The sequence below is a fragment of the Leopardus geoffroyi genome, chromosome X (assembly GCF_018350155.1).
Source record: "Leopardus geoffroyi isolate Oge1 chromosome X, O.geoffroyi_Oge1_pat1.0, whole genome shotgun sequence".
Taxonomy (NCBI): domain Eukaryota; kingdom Metazoa; phylum Chordata; class Mammalia; order Carnivora; family Felidae; genus Leopardus; species Leopardus geoffroyi.
In genome coordinates, this window is record NC_059343.1 from 44,329,819 (window position 1) to 44,353,042 (window position 23,224).

The 23,224-nt window shown below is 40.4% G+C and overlaps 1 protein-coding gene across 1 annotated transcript; it reads left to right on the top strand.

The window, feature by feature from the left end:
* The first annotated feature begins 564 nt into the window (after positions 1-564).
* BMP15 (bone morphogenetic protein 15) lies at positions 565-5,264 on the top strand. The gene is made up of 2 exons (XM_045471281.1): positions 565-889; positions 4,408-5,264. Exons 1-2 carry the CDS (start codon positions 565-567, stop codon positions 5,262-5,264), a joined length of 1,182 nt encoding a protein of 393 aa, XP_045327237.1.
* Positions 5,265-23,224: the final 17,960 nt, after the last annotated feature.

A 23,224-nucleotide genomic window follows, 5' to 3' on the forward strand; every position in this document is an offset into this window, starting at 1 on the left:
CTGCATTCTTAACAATAACTCCAGATAGTTTCACTTAAGTCAATAGCAGACCACATTTTGGGAAATAATGCATTAGAGGAAGCGCTACATGAAAGTGGGATGGGAGCAAGAGGTCTCTGGCCCTTTAAGGACTAATTAAGAAACTACCTTTAAAGCTGTGGAGCACAGCAAGCAAGGGTTGTTTTGGTTTCTTTTTTTTTTTCATCCTAGTGGATAAGGTAAGGGAGCAGGTCCTGGAATGGACCTCTTCTTTAAGGTTACCTCAGCATCCGAGTAAGTGCTATCTTGTTCCCAGCCCTGAAGAGCAGGAAGGATATGCTGCATTGTCCCACCGGTTGTTTCTGTTTGTTTTGATGCAAAGAGGCCAAGTTAAGAGACCTCCTTCTGTCCAGAAATCCTCCAAGAGGAATCAACATAAGGCCTGTCTGCTTGCCTTTCATTTTTTTCTCTCCCTATCTTTTGTGGTTTGGAGCCAGATGCGGTTACCTATGTGAAAGGAAAGACTCAAAGCGACATCCTTTGGGCTTGGGATACAGCGTGTTGCTGGACAGCACACCTTTTGAGATGCTCTGTCTCAGCATCGTTAGAATCCTTCTTTGGGGACTGGTGCTTTTTATGGAACATGGGGTCCAAATGACAAAGATAGGACAGCCCTCTAATGCCCTCATGGCTGATGCCCCTTCCTTGCCCCTGATTCGGGAGCTGCTGGAAGGAGCTCCTGGCAAGCAGCAGAGGAAGCTACCTGTCCTAGGGCATTCTTTGCGGTACATGTTGGAGTTGTACCAGCGTTCAGCTGATGCACGTGGGCGCCCTAGAGAGAACCGCACCATTGGGGCCACCATGGTGAGGCTGGTGAGACCCTTGACTGATGTAGCAAGGCTTCTCAGAGGTGAGTTATTATACCATACTGTTCTGGAGGGAAGAGAAATGGGGGAAAAGAGTGTAGGGAAAGGGGATCTGTGAGTTTACAATCAGGCTTCATTGCCTGGTGGGTGATTTGTTTCTCAGGCTTAGATTTCAAAGGATGGAAAAGTTGGGAGAAGCTAGCTCCAAACCTGCTTCCCTTTAGGGCCCCAGTTTAAGAACAGATTGCCTTGGGCCCTACCTGAGGAATCTCTCTCAGACCCCAGGACAACTGAATGATATGTCAGCTCCTATCTTTCAAAGAAAGTCTTATTGCTTATGTCACTGAAAACTATAATTGAGAAATACTACTATGTATTCTTGTAGAGGGCTGTTTATGTGTGGTTTTATTCTTATAAGAGCAAAGAGTACAGGATGCTGAGTTGGGGAAATTTGTAAGAATGGACAGAACCAAATTAACATCCAAAGGTCTGTATACCTAGTTAGGTGAACATCTGCTATTGTATATAATCCTTAAGAACCACTATTACCATTAGCTGTCATGGAGCAATTAGCCTAATTTTTAAAGATAAAGAAAAACTAAAGCACAGAGAGGCCAAATAACTTGCAAAGTTCACATAGACAGTGGGTGACAGAGGTAGGATTTGAGGTCAAGTCTGCCTGATTCTAAAGTCTACTCATAACTTCTCAAGTGTTTAGATATCCTTGAATACCAAGCAGTTTTTCTATTAAGGCCATGTTTCTACTTGGGTTTTTGGTACCAAAGGTATTTTGGAATTTTCTTTGTTCCCATCATGCTTGATTTAAAAAATATCTTTGTTAGATACTGTTCCAGGAAACCAGTGAGCTTCTGAAGTGCAGGGCTCTCTAGGGAATGCAGAAAGCATCGACTTCAAGGAAATCTTGGGAATCTGGTGAGATCAATTTTGGGCCTTCGGTAGTCTACATTCCCTCCTTTAAGTGAAACAACACATATTCCCCTAGCTAATCTTTACTGTGAGCTTGCTATGTTCCAGGCATTGGGCAAAGTACTTTACAAACATTATCTTCATTAATCCTCTGCACCATCATATAAGGTAGGTATTATTAACATAATCATTTTATAGGAAAAGAAACTGAGATTCAGAGTAACTTACTCAATGTAACACAGCTAGTAATTGGTGGAGCTGAGTGTCAAATCCAGGATTTTGGGCTCTAGAGTTTGTGCTTTTAAACATCCTGCTGTGCTGACTCAACAGATTTTAATTGAGTACCAGGCACTGTTTGGGTTGGGTCTAAAGAGGCAAATAACTGTTTCCCTGACCTCTGAGAGCTCTCATCAAGTTGGTATAGATAATCACATCATGGTGTTACAGCATAACAAATGCTTTGACAAGGATAAGCAGTAGGGCTCCCAAGACAAGAAAGAAGAAATAGGTCACTGCTTAAAGCCAGGAAGGGGAAGCAGCAAGACAGTGAAAGACTTCACTGAAGAGCTAATATTTGAGATGGACCTTGAGGAAGGAGGAAGGAGACTATGCATAGAGGCAGAGATATGCATTCTGATTAAGGAAAGAGAAAATAGCTTGGCGTGGGTGGAGATTCAACAAATACTTAACACCTACAGAGGGATAGGCACAGTTTTACATGCTGACATACAGATATGATCAAGACAGGTACAGCTTTCATGGGTGAGACATAAGTAAACACTTGTAATTGCAAATCATGGTTAAGTGTTCTCAAATAATGAAAAAATTTGATTTGCTAGAATATAACAAATCCTTCCTTTACATGGGATTGTCATGGAATGCATCTTTGAAGAGGAGACATTTGAGCTGAGGTCTGTAAGATAAGCTAGGCATGGGAAGAGCAGAGAGAAGTCTGATTTAGGCAGAGGAAACCATGTATGCAAAGGCCTAGGAGGTGGAAACAAGCTTGTCTGACTTGAAGATCAGAAGGAAGATCAGTATGACTGGAACTTAGTGATCATTGTGTGAGAGTGGCAGGAAAGGAGGCTGAGGAGAGGCAGGAACTTGTAGGCTATTATAAAGAATCTGGAATTCATTCTGAGTGCAGCAGAAAGCTGCACAAATCAAGTTTGTACAGATTATATGGGGCTAGATGAGGATGCCTAGAATTAGGCCACTATCCTGGTCTGACCATGGGACGTACTGGAATCTAGGGAATCTGGAAAGGATCCAGAAATAGAGGACAAGAACATCCGGCCACAAGTCTCCATTAGGAGATGACCCAGCTGAATTGAGCTTGTCTGCAGAAATATGCCAGGTTCAATCACATAGGATGTGTGAGTCAGTCATTTCCCTGAAAAGGTCTGAGCAGACCCTTCCTAGCTCTGATTCCTAACTACTCCACCATGCTTCAGGAAATATGTGATGTCAAGGCCTGAAAGTAAAGGGCAGTTCCTCACCAGACAGCCTGCTAGAGGTTGGGTTGGGCTCCTTTTTAGGCAGGGTGGGGCAGGTGTATGGGTGGGCCTCTTGGAAAGATGATTATAGGATGGGAGTGTAGAATAACTTGAGAAAGCAAATAGAAGCCTGGCTTGGGCATTGTGTGAATGATGTCCAGTGCCCCAAACTTAAGGGTGTATTAAGCATGAGTTGAATCTGAACTTTGAGAAATTATACTGATGTTTCAAGACCTTGAAAACACTTCTACGTTGACCATTCCAGGCCTACTGAAGAATCCAAGCTTGTGGATTCAGTGCAGAAGGAAGCTTAGGTAAATAATATGAAAATTAACATGCAAGTGTTTAGCGATAAGGTGTTTGAAGATAAAAGGAGGCTTTTTCCTGCAATGCCTGGTTTTTGTAATCTTTGCTCTTAATCTTTTCCAGAAGATACAGAAATTCAGAGCACTTCAGCCCCAGACCAACCCTTGGCCACTAGGTGTCAGCATTACAGTTTGGATTAAAACTTAATCGCCAAAAGGCTTTCAGTTTCTAGTAGAATTCTTAGGAAACAAAACATTTATAGGACAAGACCTTGTTGAAAATGGTATTTGGGGAACTGCAGTACAATTAATGTGGTACATGAAGAATAATTTCCAGTAAGGAATGAACAAGGGAGAGACTGAGGGTTAAGGGGGAAATGGCTTAAGAAGGAACAGCTGCTCAGAAAACAATTCTTAACATAGAAGATAGAAATGGCAAAACAGCTGCCCTCACTAGGGGTAAGTAGACAAAATTACTTTGTGGCATCTTGGCCCCACGTTCGAAGTGATGGCAGGCCATAGATAGCCCCCAATATTGGATTGTTACCTCAAAGTTACATCTGTATAATATGACAGGAGAACTAATTCTTAATTCATGCATGTCTCAAGGATATGGGAATAATTACTATATCATAAGGCTGTTGCAGATTAAAGAGGTAATGTATTAAAACATCTAATAGCAAATGCTCAACAAATGATGGTGATTATCATGATCTTGCTTTATTTTTAGGGCTGCTTGCAGCTGTCAGTTTGCAATGAGCAGGTTTGTGAAGGAGATTCAGGCTAGGAGGTAAGAAGTTAAACTTCTACTCTTGTTCTCTCTTGCTGTTGAAGGCCCCTGGAATATACAGACCCTGGACTTTCCTCTGAGACCGAACCGGGTAGCATACCAACTGGTCCAAGCCACTGTGGTTTATCGCCATCAGCTCCACCTAGCTCGTTTCCATCTCTCCTGCCATGTGGAGCCCTGGGTCCAGAAAGGCCCAACCAACCATTTTCCTTCTTCAGGAGGATATTCCTCAAAGCCTTCCATGCTGTATAAAGCTTGGACAGAGATGGATATCACACAACATGTTCAAAGGCTCTGGAATAAGAAGGGGCGCAGGGTTCTACGACTCCACTTCATGTGCCAGCAACAAAAAGGTAGTGACATTCTTGAGCTTCAGTGGCATGGAACTTCATCCTTGGACACTGCATTTTTGTTACTCTACTTCAATGATACTCATGAAAGTGTTCAGAAGGCCAAACTTCTCCCCAGAGGCCTGGAGGAATTCATGGACGATGACTCTTCTCTCCTCTTGCGGAGGACCCGGCAAACAGACAGTATCACATCTGGGGTTCCTGGTCCCTTCAGGGAACATGATGGGCTTAAAAGTAACCAGTGTTCCCTCCACCCTTTCCAAGTCAGCTTCCATCAGCTGGGCTGGGATCACTGGATTATTGCTCCCCATCTATATACTCCAAACTACTGTAAGGGAATCTGCCCTCGGGTACTACACTATGGTCTTAATTCCCCTAATCATGCCATTATCCAGAACCTTGTCAATGAGCTGGTAGACCAGAGCATCCCTCAGCCCTCCTGTGTTCCATATAAGTATGTTCCCATTAGCATCCTTCTGGTTGAAGCAAATGGGAGTATCTTGTATAAGGAGTATGAGGACATGATTGCCCAGTCCTGCACATGCAGGTGACAGAGAAGGGTAAAGCTAGCTCAGGTTTCCTGAGGAATTGGAAAAGAGTTTAACCTAACAAAACAAATATCAATGTTAAGGCTGCAAGTGGTGTTCTATCTGTGATCTTCTACCTATTGTGGGTTCCATTCCTTATGGTGTTGTTAAGTCTCTTCCCCCATGTATGAGGTCCTCACTTTATACAAACAGTTCTGAGTCCAAGCATTTGTACATTTTCACCATTAGAGCCCTTAAAGATGTTCCTTTGGAGATGCCCATCTTTTTTTATTGTGACCTTGTCAAAAGTCACCAGTCCATGACAGTAGAACTTTTGGAATTGTCCTACCAAGGCCTGCAAAGGTGAAACCTTCCTAGTATCCATCTTTTGAGGCTTTCTAGAAGATTTTGGGCTAAGAAGGCCACTTGAGATTTTATACTCCTCTATCTTGCCTCCTGTACCCTCAAAATTAGTACCTAATCTGAAAGACTGCCTGTTTCTGTTTGCATTGCCTTCTGAATCTAAAACTAACTTTCCTCAGATGGATTAAAAAAATGTTTAAGCAATAATCTCCATTAAAATCTTTGGAGGGAAGCAGAAGGAATATTTTTTTTCTAAGATATCAGGGATTTTCCTCTCAGCCTCTGAACCTGGGGAAAGTACCTGGGATCCCTTTCTATCCTCTGGTGAAAACAGCCCTTAATAAGGCCAAAAGGAAAACTTGAGTATGGAGCTGAGAGGATAATCTTTTCAAAACCATCTGCAGCTATGGTGAAGAGAGGGAGAGCCATCATTGCAGATTAGGATTATGTATGGGAGAGTCATTTTAAACTTTCTAGATTTCACAGGACATTATTTTATATAACACTTAAATTCTTGTTAATTATCCCACAAAGAAAGCTCCCTGGTAGCTCTGAGGCTATGCCTTGGCCTGGTTGGGGGTGGAGGGGTAGAAGGCTGCAGCCAGGAAGCTTGAAGGGCTGTGGGGGAAGGGTGAGATGTGCTGAGGCCTGGGGCCAACTTCATTCTGGGCTTGCCTATTTGTGTGTTCAGTTTGGCTCTGGGCTGGATATCTGGGGGGAGACGGGCTTGCTGTTTGGGGAGGCATGAAGTTCTGCCTTGGACTAAATGATGCAGTGTGACTTTTCTACTCCTATGCTGTGCTGAAGTGATGGAGACTGGGATGTGTTACAAATAAATCCTTTTTTGTTGTTAAAGAGAATCTTGAATGTTTGGGGGATTGGGAGAGAGTGGATGGAAGGAATTTATTTCCTTTGTTCCCATTAGCTATGGTCAGGAGCTCAACCTTAATCTCCAAGGGCAGAGCTGCAGGCTACTATGAAGTTCTCTTTTAAGGCAACACTGCTAGTGATCAACCTTCCCCAAGGGGCCCCTTTGAGGAAGCCCAGTAAGGCATTTCCCCTGCCCAACTTTTCCTTGACTAGTTTTATGGCCATTCCAGTGCGATGGGACTGATTTAGGGTGGGTGCACATATTTTCTAAATGTAATCCCCCCATTTTTCTTACCTATCCATCAAAATAACTCCCTTCTCAAATAATTGGTTCCAGCTAGACCAAGTATCTTACACATCTATAAATGCACAAATTTTATTCTTCCTGAGGAGCTGTTCCTTAACATTCTTTGGTCTATCTACCTTTTTTTTTATTATTATTATATCTTTAGGAATCAGCTCAGGTATTTTTTTTTTTATCTCTTCAATGTCCCCATTACACCCCAGACTCAAGTAGATTCCCTGCCTCTGTGCTCATTTAGCACTATTTGCTTTCCTTTAACACATTCTAGTGTAACTGTCTTTGTTACCAAAAGATAGAACTCCCTTTGGGATTTTCAACTATGTTTTACCCATTTCCATATTACTGGCACCTGGCATGTAGTAGGTCCTCCATGGATATAACCATAAAACAGTGATACTGTGTGTGTAGGGGAGAACAAATTCTTGCTAGCATAGAATATTCTAGAGTTCACATTTCATTAGTTTCCCATTGGAATAAATGCAATATATGATATAACTTGTGTAGAAACTAACATTATCTTTGTGCCCCATTATTTCAAAATCATGATTCAAATGATACTAGAATGTGACAGTTATGTTCTTGAATGAGGCAGTTTTGAAATCACTATAATATGCTGCAAGTTGACATAGGAAAATAAATGTGGGCTTCCAGTCAAGCTATTTACCCAGCCTGCCTGGGGTAGGCACAAATACCTAACAGGCCTGAAGACAGACCTTGCTCACAGGACCAGATTCTGAGTTCAGCATTTCAGTGTTGTTCAGAATTTTCAGAAAATCATGGTGTCCTAGCCTGATGAGTCCTGAATAGATATGAAACTTAATCTTTTTATGGAGGGCTCAGGGTTAATTGGCCACATTATCCATTAAGCCTTGAGTTGTTACAATACCCAAAGAAAACACTGGCTGGATAAGGTCATTTGTGGATTCTCTCTTCTTTTGAAATACTGATTTCAGCTCAGCATGTTTTCTCAACTCTGAAGTAAGAGATATATACCTCAAACATTCTTCTGGGAGGAAAGCAACAACTTGCTAGTGGAGGAGGGTATGAGTGAGTCTGTCTGCCCAGTTGGGTGGGGAGGAATGGTTACTTAGTCCAGAAAGGGAAAGCAGGGAGCAAAGTCTACTTTGCTTGTCCCAGTTCTCCCTGTGAATAGACCAGAACTTCATTCAATGTATGGGTGCAAAAGGAGCAGGCATTTAAGCTTGATTCTGACCCTGGAGCTCTGTGGAATTTACCTGAAATATATAATGGATATATTATATCCATTCTGGACCAAGCTGGAAAGCAGGTGAAATTTATTGTCAGTTCCACCAAATATTTGGGTGACTAATTTTGTTAATGTTAGGTTTTTTTTTTAACGTTTATTCTTGAGAGAGAAGGAGAAACAGAGTACAAGCAGGGCAGGAGCAGAGAGAGAGAGGGAGACACAGAACCCTAAGCAGGTTCTAGGCTCTGAGCTGTCAGCACAGAGCCCAATGGAGGGCTCGTACCCGTGAACCATGAGATCATGACCTTAGCTGAAGGCGGTGCTTAATCAACTAAGCTACCCAGGCACCCCTGGGTGCCTAATTTTGTAAAAGAAGTCTTCACGCCTTCATTTAGTTCTCCTAACAGTACTATGAAAAGGAGGCATTAGCTCCATTTCTTAAAAGTAACCATTTTATTGAGATATACTTCACATACCATAAAAGCCACAATATTAGGTGTCAATTCAGTGGGTTTTAGAATATGCAGAGTTGCACAAAATTCGCTACAATTTTACCACAAAAAGAAACCCTTACCCAATAGCCATTAATCTCTATCCCTCTACCCCAACCCTAGCCTCTGGTAACCACTAATCCACTTTCTTTTTCTATGGATTGTAGATGTTTATATAAGTGAAGTCATATAATATTTGGCTTTTTGTGACTGTATTATTTATTTTTGAGAGAGAGACAGAGCACAAATGGGGGAGGGACAGAGAGAGACGGAGGTACAGAATTTGAAGCAGGCTCCAGGCTCTGAGCTGTTAGCACAGGGCCTGACTCAGGCCTCAAACTCACAAACCGTGAGATCATGATCTGAGCCGAAGTCAGACGCTTAACCAACTGAGCCACCCAGGCGCCCCTGTGACTGTCTTCTTCAACTTTGCATAGTGCTTTCAACATTCATTTGTGTTGTTCATTACTTTTTATTGCTGAGTAAAATTGCATTGTAAAATATACCACATCTTGTTTACCCATCATTTGTTAGGTATTTGAGTTGTTTCTACTCTGTGGCTATTATGAATAATGCTGCCATCTTGTGATGAGCACCATGTGTTGTAAGTTTTGAATCGCTGAATTTTACACCTGAAACTAATATTATACTGTATGTTAACTAACTGGAATTTAAATAAAAACTTGGAAGAAAAACAAAAAAAAATAATTCTGCCATGAATGTCAATATGCAAATTTTTGTGTGGACCTACATTTTCAATCCTCTAGGAGTAGTAATGTTGAATCACTTGTAACTCTGTTTAACATTTTGAGTAATGCTAAACTGTTTTCCAAATTTGATGTACCATCTTACAATCCAGCAATGTATGAAGGTTTCAATTTCTGTACATCTTCACCAACACTTCTTATTGTCTTTTTTTATTTTAGCCATGTTAGTGGGGATGAACTGGTATTTCACTGGGGTTTTGACTGATTGCGTTTCCCTAATGACTAATGATGTTGAGCATCTTTTAATGTGTTTATTTGCAACTTGCATTTCTTCTTTAGATAAATGTCCATTCAAGTCATTGGCCCAGTTTTTAATTGAGTTATCTCTTATTATTGAGTTGTAAAAGGTTTTTTTTTTAATATTCTGCATGTTAGTCCCTTATCAGATATATGATTTGCAAATATTTTCTCTAATTCTGTGTGTTTTCTTTTAACTTTCTGGATGGTGTCCTTTGAAACACACAAATTTTTGATTTGGAAAAAATCAACATAATCTATTTTCATCTTTTGTTGCTTGTGCTTTTGGTGTCATGTAAAAATATTGAATAATCCAAGTTCATAAAGATTAACACCTATGTCTTTTTCTAAGCATGTGATAATTTTAGCGGTAACATTTAATCCATTTTAGTTAATTATGCATATGGTATGAGGTAAAAATCTAACTTCATTCATTTGCATGTTGATATCCAGTTGCTGGAAAGACTAGTCTTTCCCCCATTGAACTGTCTTGGCACCCTTGTTGAAAATGGACCATAAATATAAGGGTTTATTTCTAGACTCTCAATTTTGTTTCCTTGATCCATATGTCTATTCTTACAACGGGATAACACTGTCTTGATAACTGCAGCTTTGTGTAAGTTTTGAAATTGGTAAATGTAATTCCTCCAAATATTTTCTTCTTTACCAAGGTTGTATAGGTTATCCTGGGTCATTTGTATTTCCATGTGAGTTTTAGGCTCAGCCTTTCAATTTCAGAAAAAACCATATCAGCTGGTTTTTTTTTTTTAACTGGGACTGCATTGAATTTGTAGGTAAGTTTGGGTAGTATTGCCATCTAGCATTATTAAGTCTTCTGATCTATACACATGGAATATATTTCTACTTATTAGGACTTAATTTTTTCAACAGTAAATTCTTCTTTAATTTTTTCAATTCTTTTTGTCATTTTCAGTATATGTCTTACACTTTAAATTTATTCCTAAGTTTTTTATTCTTTGATGCTATTATAACAAGATTTTTTTTCTAAACTTCATTATCAGACCATTAATTGTTAGTATATAGAATTACAATAGATTTTTGTTCATCAAACTTGTACCCTGCAACCTTGCTGAACTCTTTTATTAGCTTCAATAGTGTGGATTTTTTAGGATTTTCTATATACAAGTTCATGTTGTCAGTTGAATATAGATTGTTTTACTTCTTTCTTTCAATTAGGATGCATTCTTTTTTTCTTGTGCTTACCTTTGCTAGAACCTCCAATACAATGTTAATAGAAGTAGTGACAGCAGACATTCCTGTTTCCAATCTTAGGAGGAAAGTATTCAGTCTTTTAGCAATAAGTTTGATGGTAGCTGTGAAGTTTTTATAGATGCTGAGCTTCAGTATTTGCTTTAAAGATGCAATAATAGATTTTAAGAAGGGAGAGAAGATGGTGTTGTAAGAGGACGCTGGGCTCACCGCGTCCCGCTGATCACTTAGATTCCATCCACATCTGCCTAAATAACCCAGAAAACTGCAAGAAGACTAGCAGAATGGACTCTCTGGAGTCAAGCATAGACAGGAGGCCCAAGGAGGAGGGTAGGAAGGGCAAAGAGGTGATGCGCGCTACGTGGCTACCAGGAGGGAGCCAGGGGGTGAAGGGGCAGTCCGCCGGGCAAGGCAGAGCCCCTGAAGTCTGGCTTGCAAAAGCAGAGGGGCTGGATGGAGTGAGTTCTGCTTGGAGAGTGGGAGACGGAGACGACACTGGGAGGGAGAGGGGTTGTGCCCTGGAAGACAGAGCTCAGCTCAGCGGGGAACAAAGACACTAGCCAGCACCATCTACCTCTCCCATCCCCCAGCCAAAATCCCAAAGGGAACCAGTTCCCCTCACTGAGCTTGCTTGCACCGCGCAAACACCCAACGCTGTGTTTCTGTGGATCCATCCCTCCAAGAGGCTCTGCCTGCCTCCCTCCTGGTGCTGCAGGGCCCCTCCTTCAGGGGACCACCAACAGCAAAGTGAGCTAAGCCTGCCCCTCCTGCCCCTGTACAACTTGCGGTTCCACAAGTGCTAATATACCAGATCCCATCAAAGCAGCACCACAAGCCTGGCAGTGTGCAAGTAGCCCAGACAGAGGTCACACCACTCCACAGAGTCCTGCCCCTGGGACAGGGGAAGATAAGGTACACACCAGTCTGACTGTGGCCCCAGTGGTGGGTTGGAGCAGACATCAGGTCTGACTGAGGCCCCGCCCACCAATGCAAGTTACTCCAGACAGGACAGGGGAAGAGCTATGCAGTTACGCGCCATTCCAGGGACTACCAAAAATGACAAAAAAGAAGAATTCTCCTCAAAAGAAACTCCAGGAAGTAGCGACAGCTAACAAATTGATCAAAAAATGATTATACAATATAACGGAACAAGAATTTAGAATAATAGTCATAAAATTAATCGCAAGGCTTGAAAAAACTATAGAGGACAGCAGAGAATCTGTTGCTACACAGATCAAGGGACTAAGAAATCCTCATGAGGAGCTAAAAATGCTATAAATGAGGTGCAAAATAAAATGGAGGCGACCACAGCTCGGATTGAAGAGGCAGAGGAAAGAATAGGTGAATTAGAAGACAAAATTATGGAAAAAGAGGAAGCTGAGAAAAAGATAAAAAAAATCCTGGAGTATGAGGGGAGAATTAGAGAACTAAGTGATGCAATGAAATGCAACAATATCCATATAATAGAGATTCCAGAAGAGGAAGAGAAAGAGAAAGGGGCTGAAGGTGTACTTGAACAAATCATAGCTGAGAACTTCCCTGATCTGGGGAAGGAAAAAGGTATTGAAATCCAAGAGGCACAGACAACTCCCTTCAGACATAACTTCAATCCATCTTCTCCACGATATATCATAGTGAAACGGGCAAAATGCAAGGATAAAGAGAAAATTCTGAAAGCAACTACAGATAAACATGCTCTAACTTATAAGGGGAGACCCATAAGAATAGTGGCAGATCAATTTACTGAAACTTGGCAGGCCAGAAAGGAACTGCAGGAAATCTTCAATGTAGTGAACAGAAAAAATATGCAGCCAAGAATCCTTTATCCAGCAAGTCTGTCATTTAGAATCGAAGAGATAAAGGTCTTCCCAAAGAAACAAAAACTGAAGGAATTCATCACCACTAAACCAGCCCTACAAGAGGTCCTATGGGGGATTCTGTGAGTGAAATGTTGCAAGGACCACAAAGTACCAGAGACACCACTACAAGCATGAAACCTATACACATCACAATGACTCTAAACCCATATCTTTCTATAATAACACTGAATGTAAATGGACTAAATGCGCCAACCAAAAGACATAGGGTATCAAAATGGATACAAAAACAAGACCCATCTATTTGCTGTCTACAAGAGACTCATTTTAAACCTGAGAACAACTTCAGATTGAAAGTCAGGGGATGGAGAACTTTCTATCATGCTACAGAAGTCAAAAGAAAGCTGGAGTAGCCATACTTCTATCAGACAAACTAGACCTTCAATTAAAGGCTGTAACAAGAGATGAATAAGGATATTATATAATAATTACAGGGTCTATCCATCAGGAAAAGCTAAACAATTATAAATGTCTATGTGCTGAATACAGGAGCCCCCAAATATATAAAACAATTCATCACAAACATAAGCAACCTTATTGATAAGAAGGTGGTAATTGCAGGGGACTTTAATACTCCACTTACAACAATGGATAGATCACCTAGACACAGGATCAATACAGAAACAAGGGCCCAGAATGATACATTGGATCAGATGGACTTGAAAGATATATTTAGAACTCTGCATCTCAAAGCAACAGAATATACTTTCTTCTCGAGTGCACATGGAACATTCTCCAAGATAGATCACATACTGGGTCACAAAACAGCCCTTCATAAGTATACAAGAATTGAGATCCTACCATGCATACTTTCAGACCACAATTCTATGAAGCTTGAAATCAACCACAGGAAAAAGTCTGGAAAACCTCCAAAAGCATGGAGGTTAAAGAACATCCTACTAACGAATGAATGGGTCAACCAGGCAATTAGAGAAGAAATTAAAAAATATATGGAAACAAATGAAGATGAAAAGACAACAATCCAAACTCTTTGGGATGCAGCGAAGGCAGTCCCGAGAGGAAAATACATTGCGATCCAGGCCTATCTCCAGAAACAAGAAAAATCCCAAATATAAAATCTAACAGCACACCTAAATGAAATAGTAGCAGAACAGCAAAGACACCCCAAACCCAGCAGAAGAAGAGAAATAATAAAGATCAGAGCAGAAATATACAATAGAGAATCTAAAAAAACTGTAGAGCAGATCAATGGATCCAAGAGTTGGTTTTTTGAAAAAATAAACAAAATTGATAAACCTCTAGCCAGGCTTCTTAAAAAGAAAAGGGAGATGAACCAAATAAGAAAAAAAATAATGAATGAAAATGGAATTATTACAACCAACCCCTCAGAAATACAAGCAAATATCAGGAAATACTATGAAAATTATATGCCAACAAACTGGACAACCTGGAAGAAATGGACAAATTCGTAAGCACCCACACACTTCCAACACTCAAACAGGAAGAAACAGAAAACTTCAACAGACCCATAACCAGTGAAGAAATCGAATCAGTTATCAAATATCTCCCAACAAATAACAGTCCAGGACCAGTTGGCATCCCAGTGGAATTCTACCAGACATATAAAGAAGAGCTAATAACTATCTTTCTCAGGCTGTTCCAAAAAATAAAAAGGGAAGGAAAATTTCCAGACTCATTCTCTGAAGCCAGCATTTTTGATTCCTAAACCAGACAGAGCCCAGCAAATAAGGGAACTACAGGCCAATATCCCTGATGAATATGGATGCAAAAATTCTCAATAAGATTCTAGCAAATCGATTCAACAGCAAATACAAATAATTATTCACCATGATGAAGTGGGATTCATTCCTGGGATGCAGGGCTAGTTCAACATTCGCAAATCAATCAATGTGATACATCACATTAATAAAAGAAACGATAAGTACCGTATGATCCTGTCAATCATTGCAGAAAAAGCATTTGACAAAATTCAGCATCCCTTCTTAATAAAAACCCTCATGAACTTCGGGATAAAAGGAACATACTTAAACATCATCAAAACCCTTTATGAAAAGCCCATAGCTAATATCATCCTCAATGGAGAAAAACTGAGAGCTTTCTCCCTGAGATCAGTAACACGACAAGGATGACCACTCTCACCGCTATTGTTTAACATAGTGTTGGAAGTGCTAGCATCAGCAATCAGACAACAAAAGGAAATCAAAGGCATCAAAATTGGCAAAGATGAAGTCAAGTTTTCACTTTTTGCAGATGACATGTTATTATACATGGAAAACCTGACGGAATCCACCAAAAGTCTGCTAGAACTGATACATGAATTCAGCAAAGTCACAGGGTACAAAATCAATGTACAGAAATCAGTTGCATTCTTATACACTAATAATGAAGCAACAGAAAGACAAATAAAGACTCTGATTCCATTCACAATTGCACCAAGAAGCATAAAATACCTAGGAATAAACCTAACCAAAGATGTAAGATCTGTATGCTGAAAACTATATAAATTTTATGAAGGAAATTGAAGAAGATATAAAGAAATGGAAAAACATTCTGTGCTCATGGATTGAAAGAATAAATATTGTTAAAATGTCAATGCTACCCAAATTAATCTACACATTCAATGAAATCCCAATCAAAATTGCACCAGCATTCTTCTCAAAACTAGAACAAGCAATCCTAAAATTCATATGGAACTACAAATGGCCCCAAATAGCCAAAGTAATTTTGAAGAAGACCAAAGCATCACAACCCCAGACTTTAGCCTCTACTATAAAGTTGTAATCATCAAGACAGCATGGTATTGGCACAAAAACAGGGACTTAGACCAATGGAATTGAATATAAACCCCAGAATTATACCCACAAAAGTATGGCCAACTAATCTTTGACAAAGCAGGAAAGAATATCCAATGGAAAAGTAACAGTCTCTTTAACAAATGGTGCTAGGAGAACTGGACAACAACATGCAGAGGAGTGAAACTAGACCACTTTCTTACACATTCACAAAAATAAACTCAAAATGGATAAAGGACCTGAATGTGAGACAGGAAACCAACAAAACCCTAGAGGAGAAAGCAGGAAAAAAACCTCTCTGACCTTAGCCATAGAAATTTCTTACTTGACACATCCCCAAAGGCAAGGGAATTGAAAGCAAAGATGAACTATTGGGGCCTCATGAAGATAAAAATCTTCTGCACTGCAAAGGAAACAATCAACAAAACTAATAGGTAACCAACGGAATGGGAAAAGATATTTGCAAATAACAATCAGACAAAGGTCTAGTATCCAAATCTATAGAGAACTCACCAAACTCCACACCGGAAAAACAAATAATCCAGTGAAGAAATGGGCAGAAAACTTGAATAGACACTTCTCTAAAGACAACATCCAGATGGCCAACAGGCACATGTAAAGATGCTCAATGTCACTCTTCATCAGGGAAATACAAGTCAAAACCACACTCAGATACCACCTCATGCCAGTCAGAGTGGCCAAAATGAACAAAGCAGGAGACTATTGATGATGGTGAGGATGTGGAGAAATGGGAACCCTCTTGCACTGTTGGTGGGAATGCAAACTGGTGTAGCCGCTCTGGAAAACAGTGTGGAGGTTCCTCAAAAATTTAACAATAGACCTACCCTATGAACCAGCAATAGTACTGCTAGGAATTTACCCAAGGGATACAGGAGTGCTGATGCATAGAGGCACTTGTACCCCAATGTGTTTTTTTTGTTTGTTTTTTTCAATATATGAAGTTTATTGTCAAATTTGTTTCCATATAACACCCAGTGCTCATCCCAAAAGGTGCCCTCCTCAATACCCATCAACCCTCAGTTTGTTCTCAGTTTTTAAGAGTCTCTTATGCTTTGGCTCTCTCCCACTCTAACCTCTTTTTTTTTTCCTTCCCCTCCCCCATGGGTTTCTGTTAAGTTTCTCAGGATCCACATAAGAGTGAAACCATATGGTATCTGTCTTTCTCTGTATGGCTTATTTCACTTAGCATCACACTCTCCAGTTCCATCCACGTTGCTACAAAGGGCCATATTTCATTCTTTCTCATTGCCACGTAATACTCAATTGTGTATATAAACCACAATTTCTTTATCCATTCATCAGTTGATGGACATTTAGGCTCTTTCCATAATTTGGCTATTATTGAGAGTGCCGCTATAAACATTGGGGTACAAGTGCCCCTAGGCATCAGTACTCCTGTATCCGTTGGGTAAATTCCTAGCAGTGCTATTGCTGGGTCATAGGGTAGGTCTATTTTTAATTTTTTGAGGAACCTCCACACTGTTTTCCAGAGTGGCTGCATCAATTTGCATTCCGACCAACAGTGCAAGAGGGTTCCCATTTCTCCACATCCTCTCCAGCATCTATAGTCTCCTGATTTGTTCATTTTGGCCACTCTGACTGGTGTGAGGTGATATCTCAGTGTGGTTTTGATTTGTATTTCCCTGATGAGTAGCGACGTTGAGCATCTTTTCATGTGCCTGTTGGCCATCGAGATGTCTTCTTTAGAGAAGTGTCTATTCATGTTTTCTGCCCATTTCTTCACTGGGTTATTTGTTTTTCGAGTGTGGAGTTTGGTGAACTCTTTATAGATTTTGGATACTAGCCCTTTGTCTGATATGTCACTTGCAAATATCTTTTCCCATTCCGTTGGTTGCCTTTTAGTTTTGTTGGTTGTTTCCTTTGCTGTGCAGAAGCTTTTTATGTTCATAAGGTCCCAGTAATTCATTTTTGCTTTTACTTCCCTTGCCTTTGGGGAATGTGTCAAGTAAGAAATTGCTATGGCTGAGGTCAGAGAGGTCTTTTCCTGCTTTCTCCTCTAGAGTTTTGATGGTCCTGTCTCACATTCAGGTCCTTTATCCATTTTGAGTTTATTTTTCTGAATGGTGTGAGAAAGTGGTCTAGTTTCAATCTTCCGCATGTTGCTGTCCAGTTCTCCTATCACTATTTGTTACAGAGACTTTTTTCCATTGGATGTTCTTTCCTGCTTTGTCAAAGATTAGTTGGCCATACGTTTGTGGGTCTAGTTCTGGGTTTCTATTCTATTCCATTGGTCTATGTGTCTGTTTTTGTGCCAATACCATGCTGTCTTGAGGATTACAGCTTTGTAGTAGAGGCTAAAGTCTGGGATTGTGATGCCTCCTGCTTTGGTCTTCTTCTTCAAAATTACTTTGGCTATTCGGGGCCTTTTGTGGTTCCGTATGAATTTTAGGATTGCTTGTTCTAGTTTCGAGAAGAATGCTGGTGCAATTGATTGGGATTGCATTGAATGTGTAGATAGCTTTGGGTAGTATTGACCTTTTAACAATATTTATTCTTTCAATCCATGAGCACGGAATGATTTTTCATTTCTTTATATCTTCTTCAATTTCCTTCACAAGCTTTCTATACTTTTCAGCATACAGATCTTTTACATCTTTGATTAGGTTTATTCCTAGGTATTTTATGCTTCTTGGTGCAATTGTGAATGGGATCAGTTTCTTTATTTGTCTTTCTGTTGCTTCATTATTAGTGTATAAGAATGCAACTGATTTCTGTACATTGATTTTGTGTCCTGCAACTTTGCTGAATTCATGTATCAGTTCTAGCAGACTTTTGGTGGAGTCGATCGGATTTTCCATGTATAATATCATGTCATCTGCAAAAAGTGAAAGCTTGACTTCATCTTTGCCAATTTTGATGTCTTTGATTTCCTTTTGTTGTCTGATTGCTGATGCTAACACTTCCAACACTATGTTAAACAATAGCGGTGAGAGTGGTCATCCTTGTCGTGTTACTGATCTCAGGGAGAAAGCTCTCAGTTTTTCCTCCATTGAGGATGATATTAGCTATGGGCTTATCATAAAGGGCTTTGATGATTTTTAAGTATGTTTCTTTTATCCCGAAGTTCATGAGGGTTTTTATTAAGAAGGGATGCTGAATTTTGTCAAATGCTTTTTCTGCAATGATTGACAGGATCATATGGTTCTTATCATTTCTTTTATTAATGTGATGTATCACATTGAATGATTTGCGAATGTTGAACCAGCCCTGCATCCCAGGAATGAATCCCACTTCATCATGGTGAATAATTATTTGTATTTGCTGTTGAATTCGATTTGCTAGTATTGAGAATTTTTGCATCCATATTCATCAGGGATATTGGCCTCTAGGTCTCTTTTTTTACTGGGTCTCTGTCTCCTTTAGGAATTAAAGTAATGATGGCTTCATAGAATGAGTCTGGAAGTTTTCCTTCCCTTTCTATATTTTGGAATAGCCTGAGAAAGGATAGGGATTATCTCTGCTTAAACGTCTGGTAGAACTCCCCTGGGAAGCCATGTGGTCCTGGACTCTTATTTGTTGGGAGATTTTTGATGACTGCTTCAATTTCTTCGCTGGTTATGGGTCTGTTCAAGCTTTCTATTTCCTCCTGATTGAGTTTTGGAAGCATGTGGGTGTTTAAGAATTTGTCCATTTCTTCCAGGTTTTCCAGTTTGTTGGCATATAGTTTTTCATAGTATTCCCTGATAATTGCTTGTATTTCCGAGGGATTGGTTGTAATAAGTCCATTTTCATTCATGATTTCATCTATTTGGTCCTCTACCTTTTCTTTTTGAGAAACATGGCTAGAGGTTTATCAATTTTGTTTATTTTTTCAAAAAACCAACTCTTGGTTTCATTGATCTGCTCACAGTTGTTTAGATTCTATGTTGTTTATTTCTGCTCTGATCTTTATTATTTCTCTTCTTCTGCTGGGTTTAGGCTGAGTTTGCTGTTCTGCTTCTATTTCCTTTGGGTGTGCTGTTAGGTTTTGTATTTGGGACTTTAATTGTTTCTTGCAATAGGCCTGGATTGCAATGTATTTTCCTCTCAGGACTACCTTCACTGCATCCCAAAGCGTTTGGATTGTTGTATTTTCATTTTCATTTGTTTCCATATATTTTTTAATTTCTTCTCTAATTGCCTGCTTGACCCACTCATTCTTTCGTAGGGTGTTCTTTAACCTCCATGCTTTTGGAAGTTTTCCAGGCTTTTTCCTGTGGTTGATTTCAAGCTTCATAGCATTGTGGCCCAAAAGTGTGCACGGTATGATCTCAATTCTTGTATACTTATGAAGGGCTGTTTTGTGACCCAGTATGTGATCTAACTTGGAGAATGTTCCATGTGCACTCGAGAAGAAAGTATATTCTGTTGCTTTGGGATGCAGAGTTCTAAATATACCTGTCAAGTCCATCTGATCCAATGTATCATTCAAGGCCCTTGTTTCTTTATTGACCGTGTGTCTCGATGATCTATCCATTTCTGTAAGTGGAGTGTTAAAGTCCCCTGCAATTACCACATTCTTATCAATAAGGTTGCTTATGTTTGTGAGTAACTCTTTTATGTATTTGAGGGCTCCTGTATTCGGCGCATAGACATTTATAATTGTTAGCTCTTCCTGATGGATAGACCCTGTGATTATTATATAATGCCCTTCTTCATCTCTTGTTACAGCCTTTAATTTAAAGTCTAGTTTGTCTGATATAAGTATGGCTACTCCAGCTTTCTTTTGACTTTCAGTGGCATGATAAATAGTTCTCCATCCCCTCACTCTCAATCTAAAGGTGTCCTCAGGTCTAAAATGAGTCTCTTGTAGATAGCAAATAGATGGGTCTTCTTTTTTTATCCATTCTGATACCCTATATCTTTTGGTTGGCGCATTTAGTCCATTTACATTCAGTGTTATTATAGAAAGATATGGGTTTAGAGTCATTGTGATATCCATAGGTTTCATGCTTGTAGCGATGTCTCTGGTACTTTGTCTCACAGGATTCCCCTTAGGGTCTCTTGTAAGGCTGGTTTAGTGGTGACGAATTCCTTCAGTTTTTGTTTGTTTGGAAAGACCTTTATCTCTCCTTCGATTCTGAATGACAGACTTGCTGGATAAAGGATTCTTGACTGCATATTTTTTTCTGTTCATCACATTGAAGATCTCCTGCCATTCCTTTCTGGTCTGCCAAGTTTCAGTAGAGAGATCGGTCACGAGTCTTATAGTCTTCCCTTTATAAGTTAGAGCACGTTTATCTCTAGCTGCTTTCAGAATTTTCTCTTTGTCCTTGTATTTCCCAGTTTCACTATGATATGTTGTGCAGAAGATCGATTCAAGTTATGTCTGAAGGGAGTTCTCTGTGCCTCTTGGATTTCAATGCCTTTTTCCTTCCCCAGATCTGGGAATTTCTCAGCTATTATTTCTTCAAGTACCCCTTCAGCACCTTTCCCTCTCTCTTCCTCCTCTGGAATACCAATTATGTGTAGATTATTTCTCTTTAGTGCATCACTTAGTTCTCTAATTTTCCCCTCATACTCCTGGATATTTTTATCTCTCTTTTTCTCAACTTCTTCTTTTTCCATAATTTTATCTTCTAGTTCACCTATTCTCTCCTCTGCCTCTTCAATCTGAGCCGTGGTTGTCTCCATTTTATTTTGCAGCTCATTGATAGCCTTTTTTAGCTCCTCCTGGCTGTTCCTTAGTCCCTTGATCTCTGGAGCAATAGATTCTCTGTTGTCCTTTATACTGTTTTCGAGCCCAGCGATTAATTTTCTGACTATTATTCTAAATTCACTTTCTGTTATATTATTTAAATCGTTTTTGAGCAGTTCGTTAGCTGTTATTTCCTGGATGCTTTTCTGAGGGAAATTCTTCCGTTTCGTCATTTTCGATAGTCCCTGGAGTTGTGGGGAACTGCCGGGCACTTTCCCTTTGCTGTCTTTAATAACTTGGTTGGTGGGCAGGGCCGCAGTTCAGACCTGATGTCTGCCCCCAGCCCACCTCTGGGGCCACAGTCAAACTGGTGTGTGCCTTCTCTTCCCCTCTCCTAGGGGCAGGATTCACTGTGGGGTGGTGTGACCCATCTGGGCTTATTGCACACAGCTAATCTGGCGTATTAGCTGGGGTGGGTAGGCAAGGTGCACGGGGGCAGGAGGGGCAGGCTCAGCTGGCTTTTCCTTTGGAGATCCGCTTCGGGAGGGTCCTTGCGGCACTGGGAGGGAGTCAGACCCACTGGAGGGATGGATCTGCAGAAGCACAGCGTTGGGTGTTGTGCAGTGCAAGCAAGTTCCCTGGCAGGAACTGGTTCCCTTTTGGATTTTGGCTGCCGGATGGGAGACGGAGATGGCGCTGGCGAGTGCCTTTTTTCCCCACCAAGCTGAGCTTTGTCATCTGGGGCTCAACAACTCTCCCTCCCATTGTTCTCCAGCCCTCCCGCTCTCTGAGCAGAGCTGTTAACTTATAACCTTCCAGATGTCAAGTCCCGCTTGCAGTCAGAACACACTCCGTCCGGCCCCTCTGCTTTTGCCAGCCAGACTTGGGAGCTCTGCTTGGCCGGCAGGCCGCCCCTCCACCCCGGCTCCCTCCCGCCAGTTCGTGGAGCACACACTGCCTCACCACCCTTCCTACCTTCTTCTGTGGGCCTCTCATCTGCGCTTGGCCCTGGAGACTCCATTCTGCTAGTCTTATGGTGGTTTTCTGGGTTATTTAGGCAGGTGTAGGTGGAATCTATGTGATCAGCAGGACGCACGGTGAGCCCAGCATCCTCCTACGCCTCCATCTTCCCAGGATCCGTCTGTACCCCATTGTTTATAGCAGCACTTTTAACAATAGTGAAATTATGGAAATAGCCTAAATGTCCATCAACTGATGATTCGATAAAGAAATTTTGATTTATATACAGAATGAAATACTACTTGACAATGGGAAAGAATGAAATATGGCCTTTTGTAGCAACATGGATGGAACTGGAGAGTGTTATGCTAAGTGAAATAAGTCACACAGAGAAAGACAGATACCATGTTTTCACTCTTATGTGGATCCTGAGAAACTTAAAAGAAGACCATGGGGGAAGGGAAGGAGAAAAAAAAAAGAGGTTAGAGAGGGCAGGAGCCAAAACATAAGAGTCTCTTAAAAACTGAGAACAACCTGAGGGTTGATGGAAGGTGGGAGTGAGGGGAGGGTGGGTGATGGGTATTGAGGAGGGCACCTTTTGGGATGAGCACTGGGTGTTGTATGGAAACCAATTTGATTATAAATTTCATATTATAAAAAATAAAAAAATAAACCTACAATAATAAACACAATGTGATATTGGTAAAAGAATAAACAAGAGAACAGTGGAATACAACAGAGAACCCCAAAAAAGAGCCACACAAATATCGTCAACTGATCTTTGACTAAGATGCAAAGGCAATTAAATGGATAAAGGATACTCTTTTCAGTAAATGATGCTGGAATAACTGAACAACCACATGCAAAAAGAAATGAATCTAGACAAAGACCTTATTCCTGTCACAAAAGTTAATTGAAAATTGATCACAGATATAGAAGTCAAACACAAACTGTAAAACTTCTGGAAGATAATGTAGAGAATCTAGGTAACCTTTGCTTTGGTGATGAGTTCTCCCCCCCCCCCCACATATTTTGTTTTAGTTTTAGAGATTTTCATACATTATTTCATCTTGGATTGAACAAGTATTTTATTTTACCTTTGTGAAAACAAAAGTTTCTGGACTTACCTGAGGTCACAAAGCATAACAAGTAAGTGGGTAGTCAGATCCTAAACCAAATCTGTCTGATGCCCTGGTGATTACTTCTTAGATATAACACCAAATCATGGTCTAAGAAAGAAAAAAT

Coding starts and splice junctions, on each gene's coding strand:
- BMP15 (XM_045471281.1), top strand. CDS start 565: ATGCTCTGTCTCAGCATCGTTAGAATCCTTCTTTGGGGACTGGTGCTT. Junction 890..4,407: donor TGTAGCAAGGCTTCTCAGAG/GTGAGTTATTAT, acceptor TTGCTGTTGAAG/GCCCCTGGAATATACAGACC.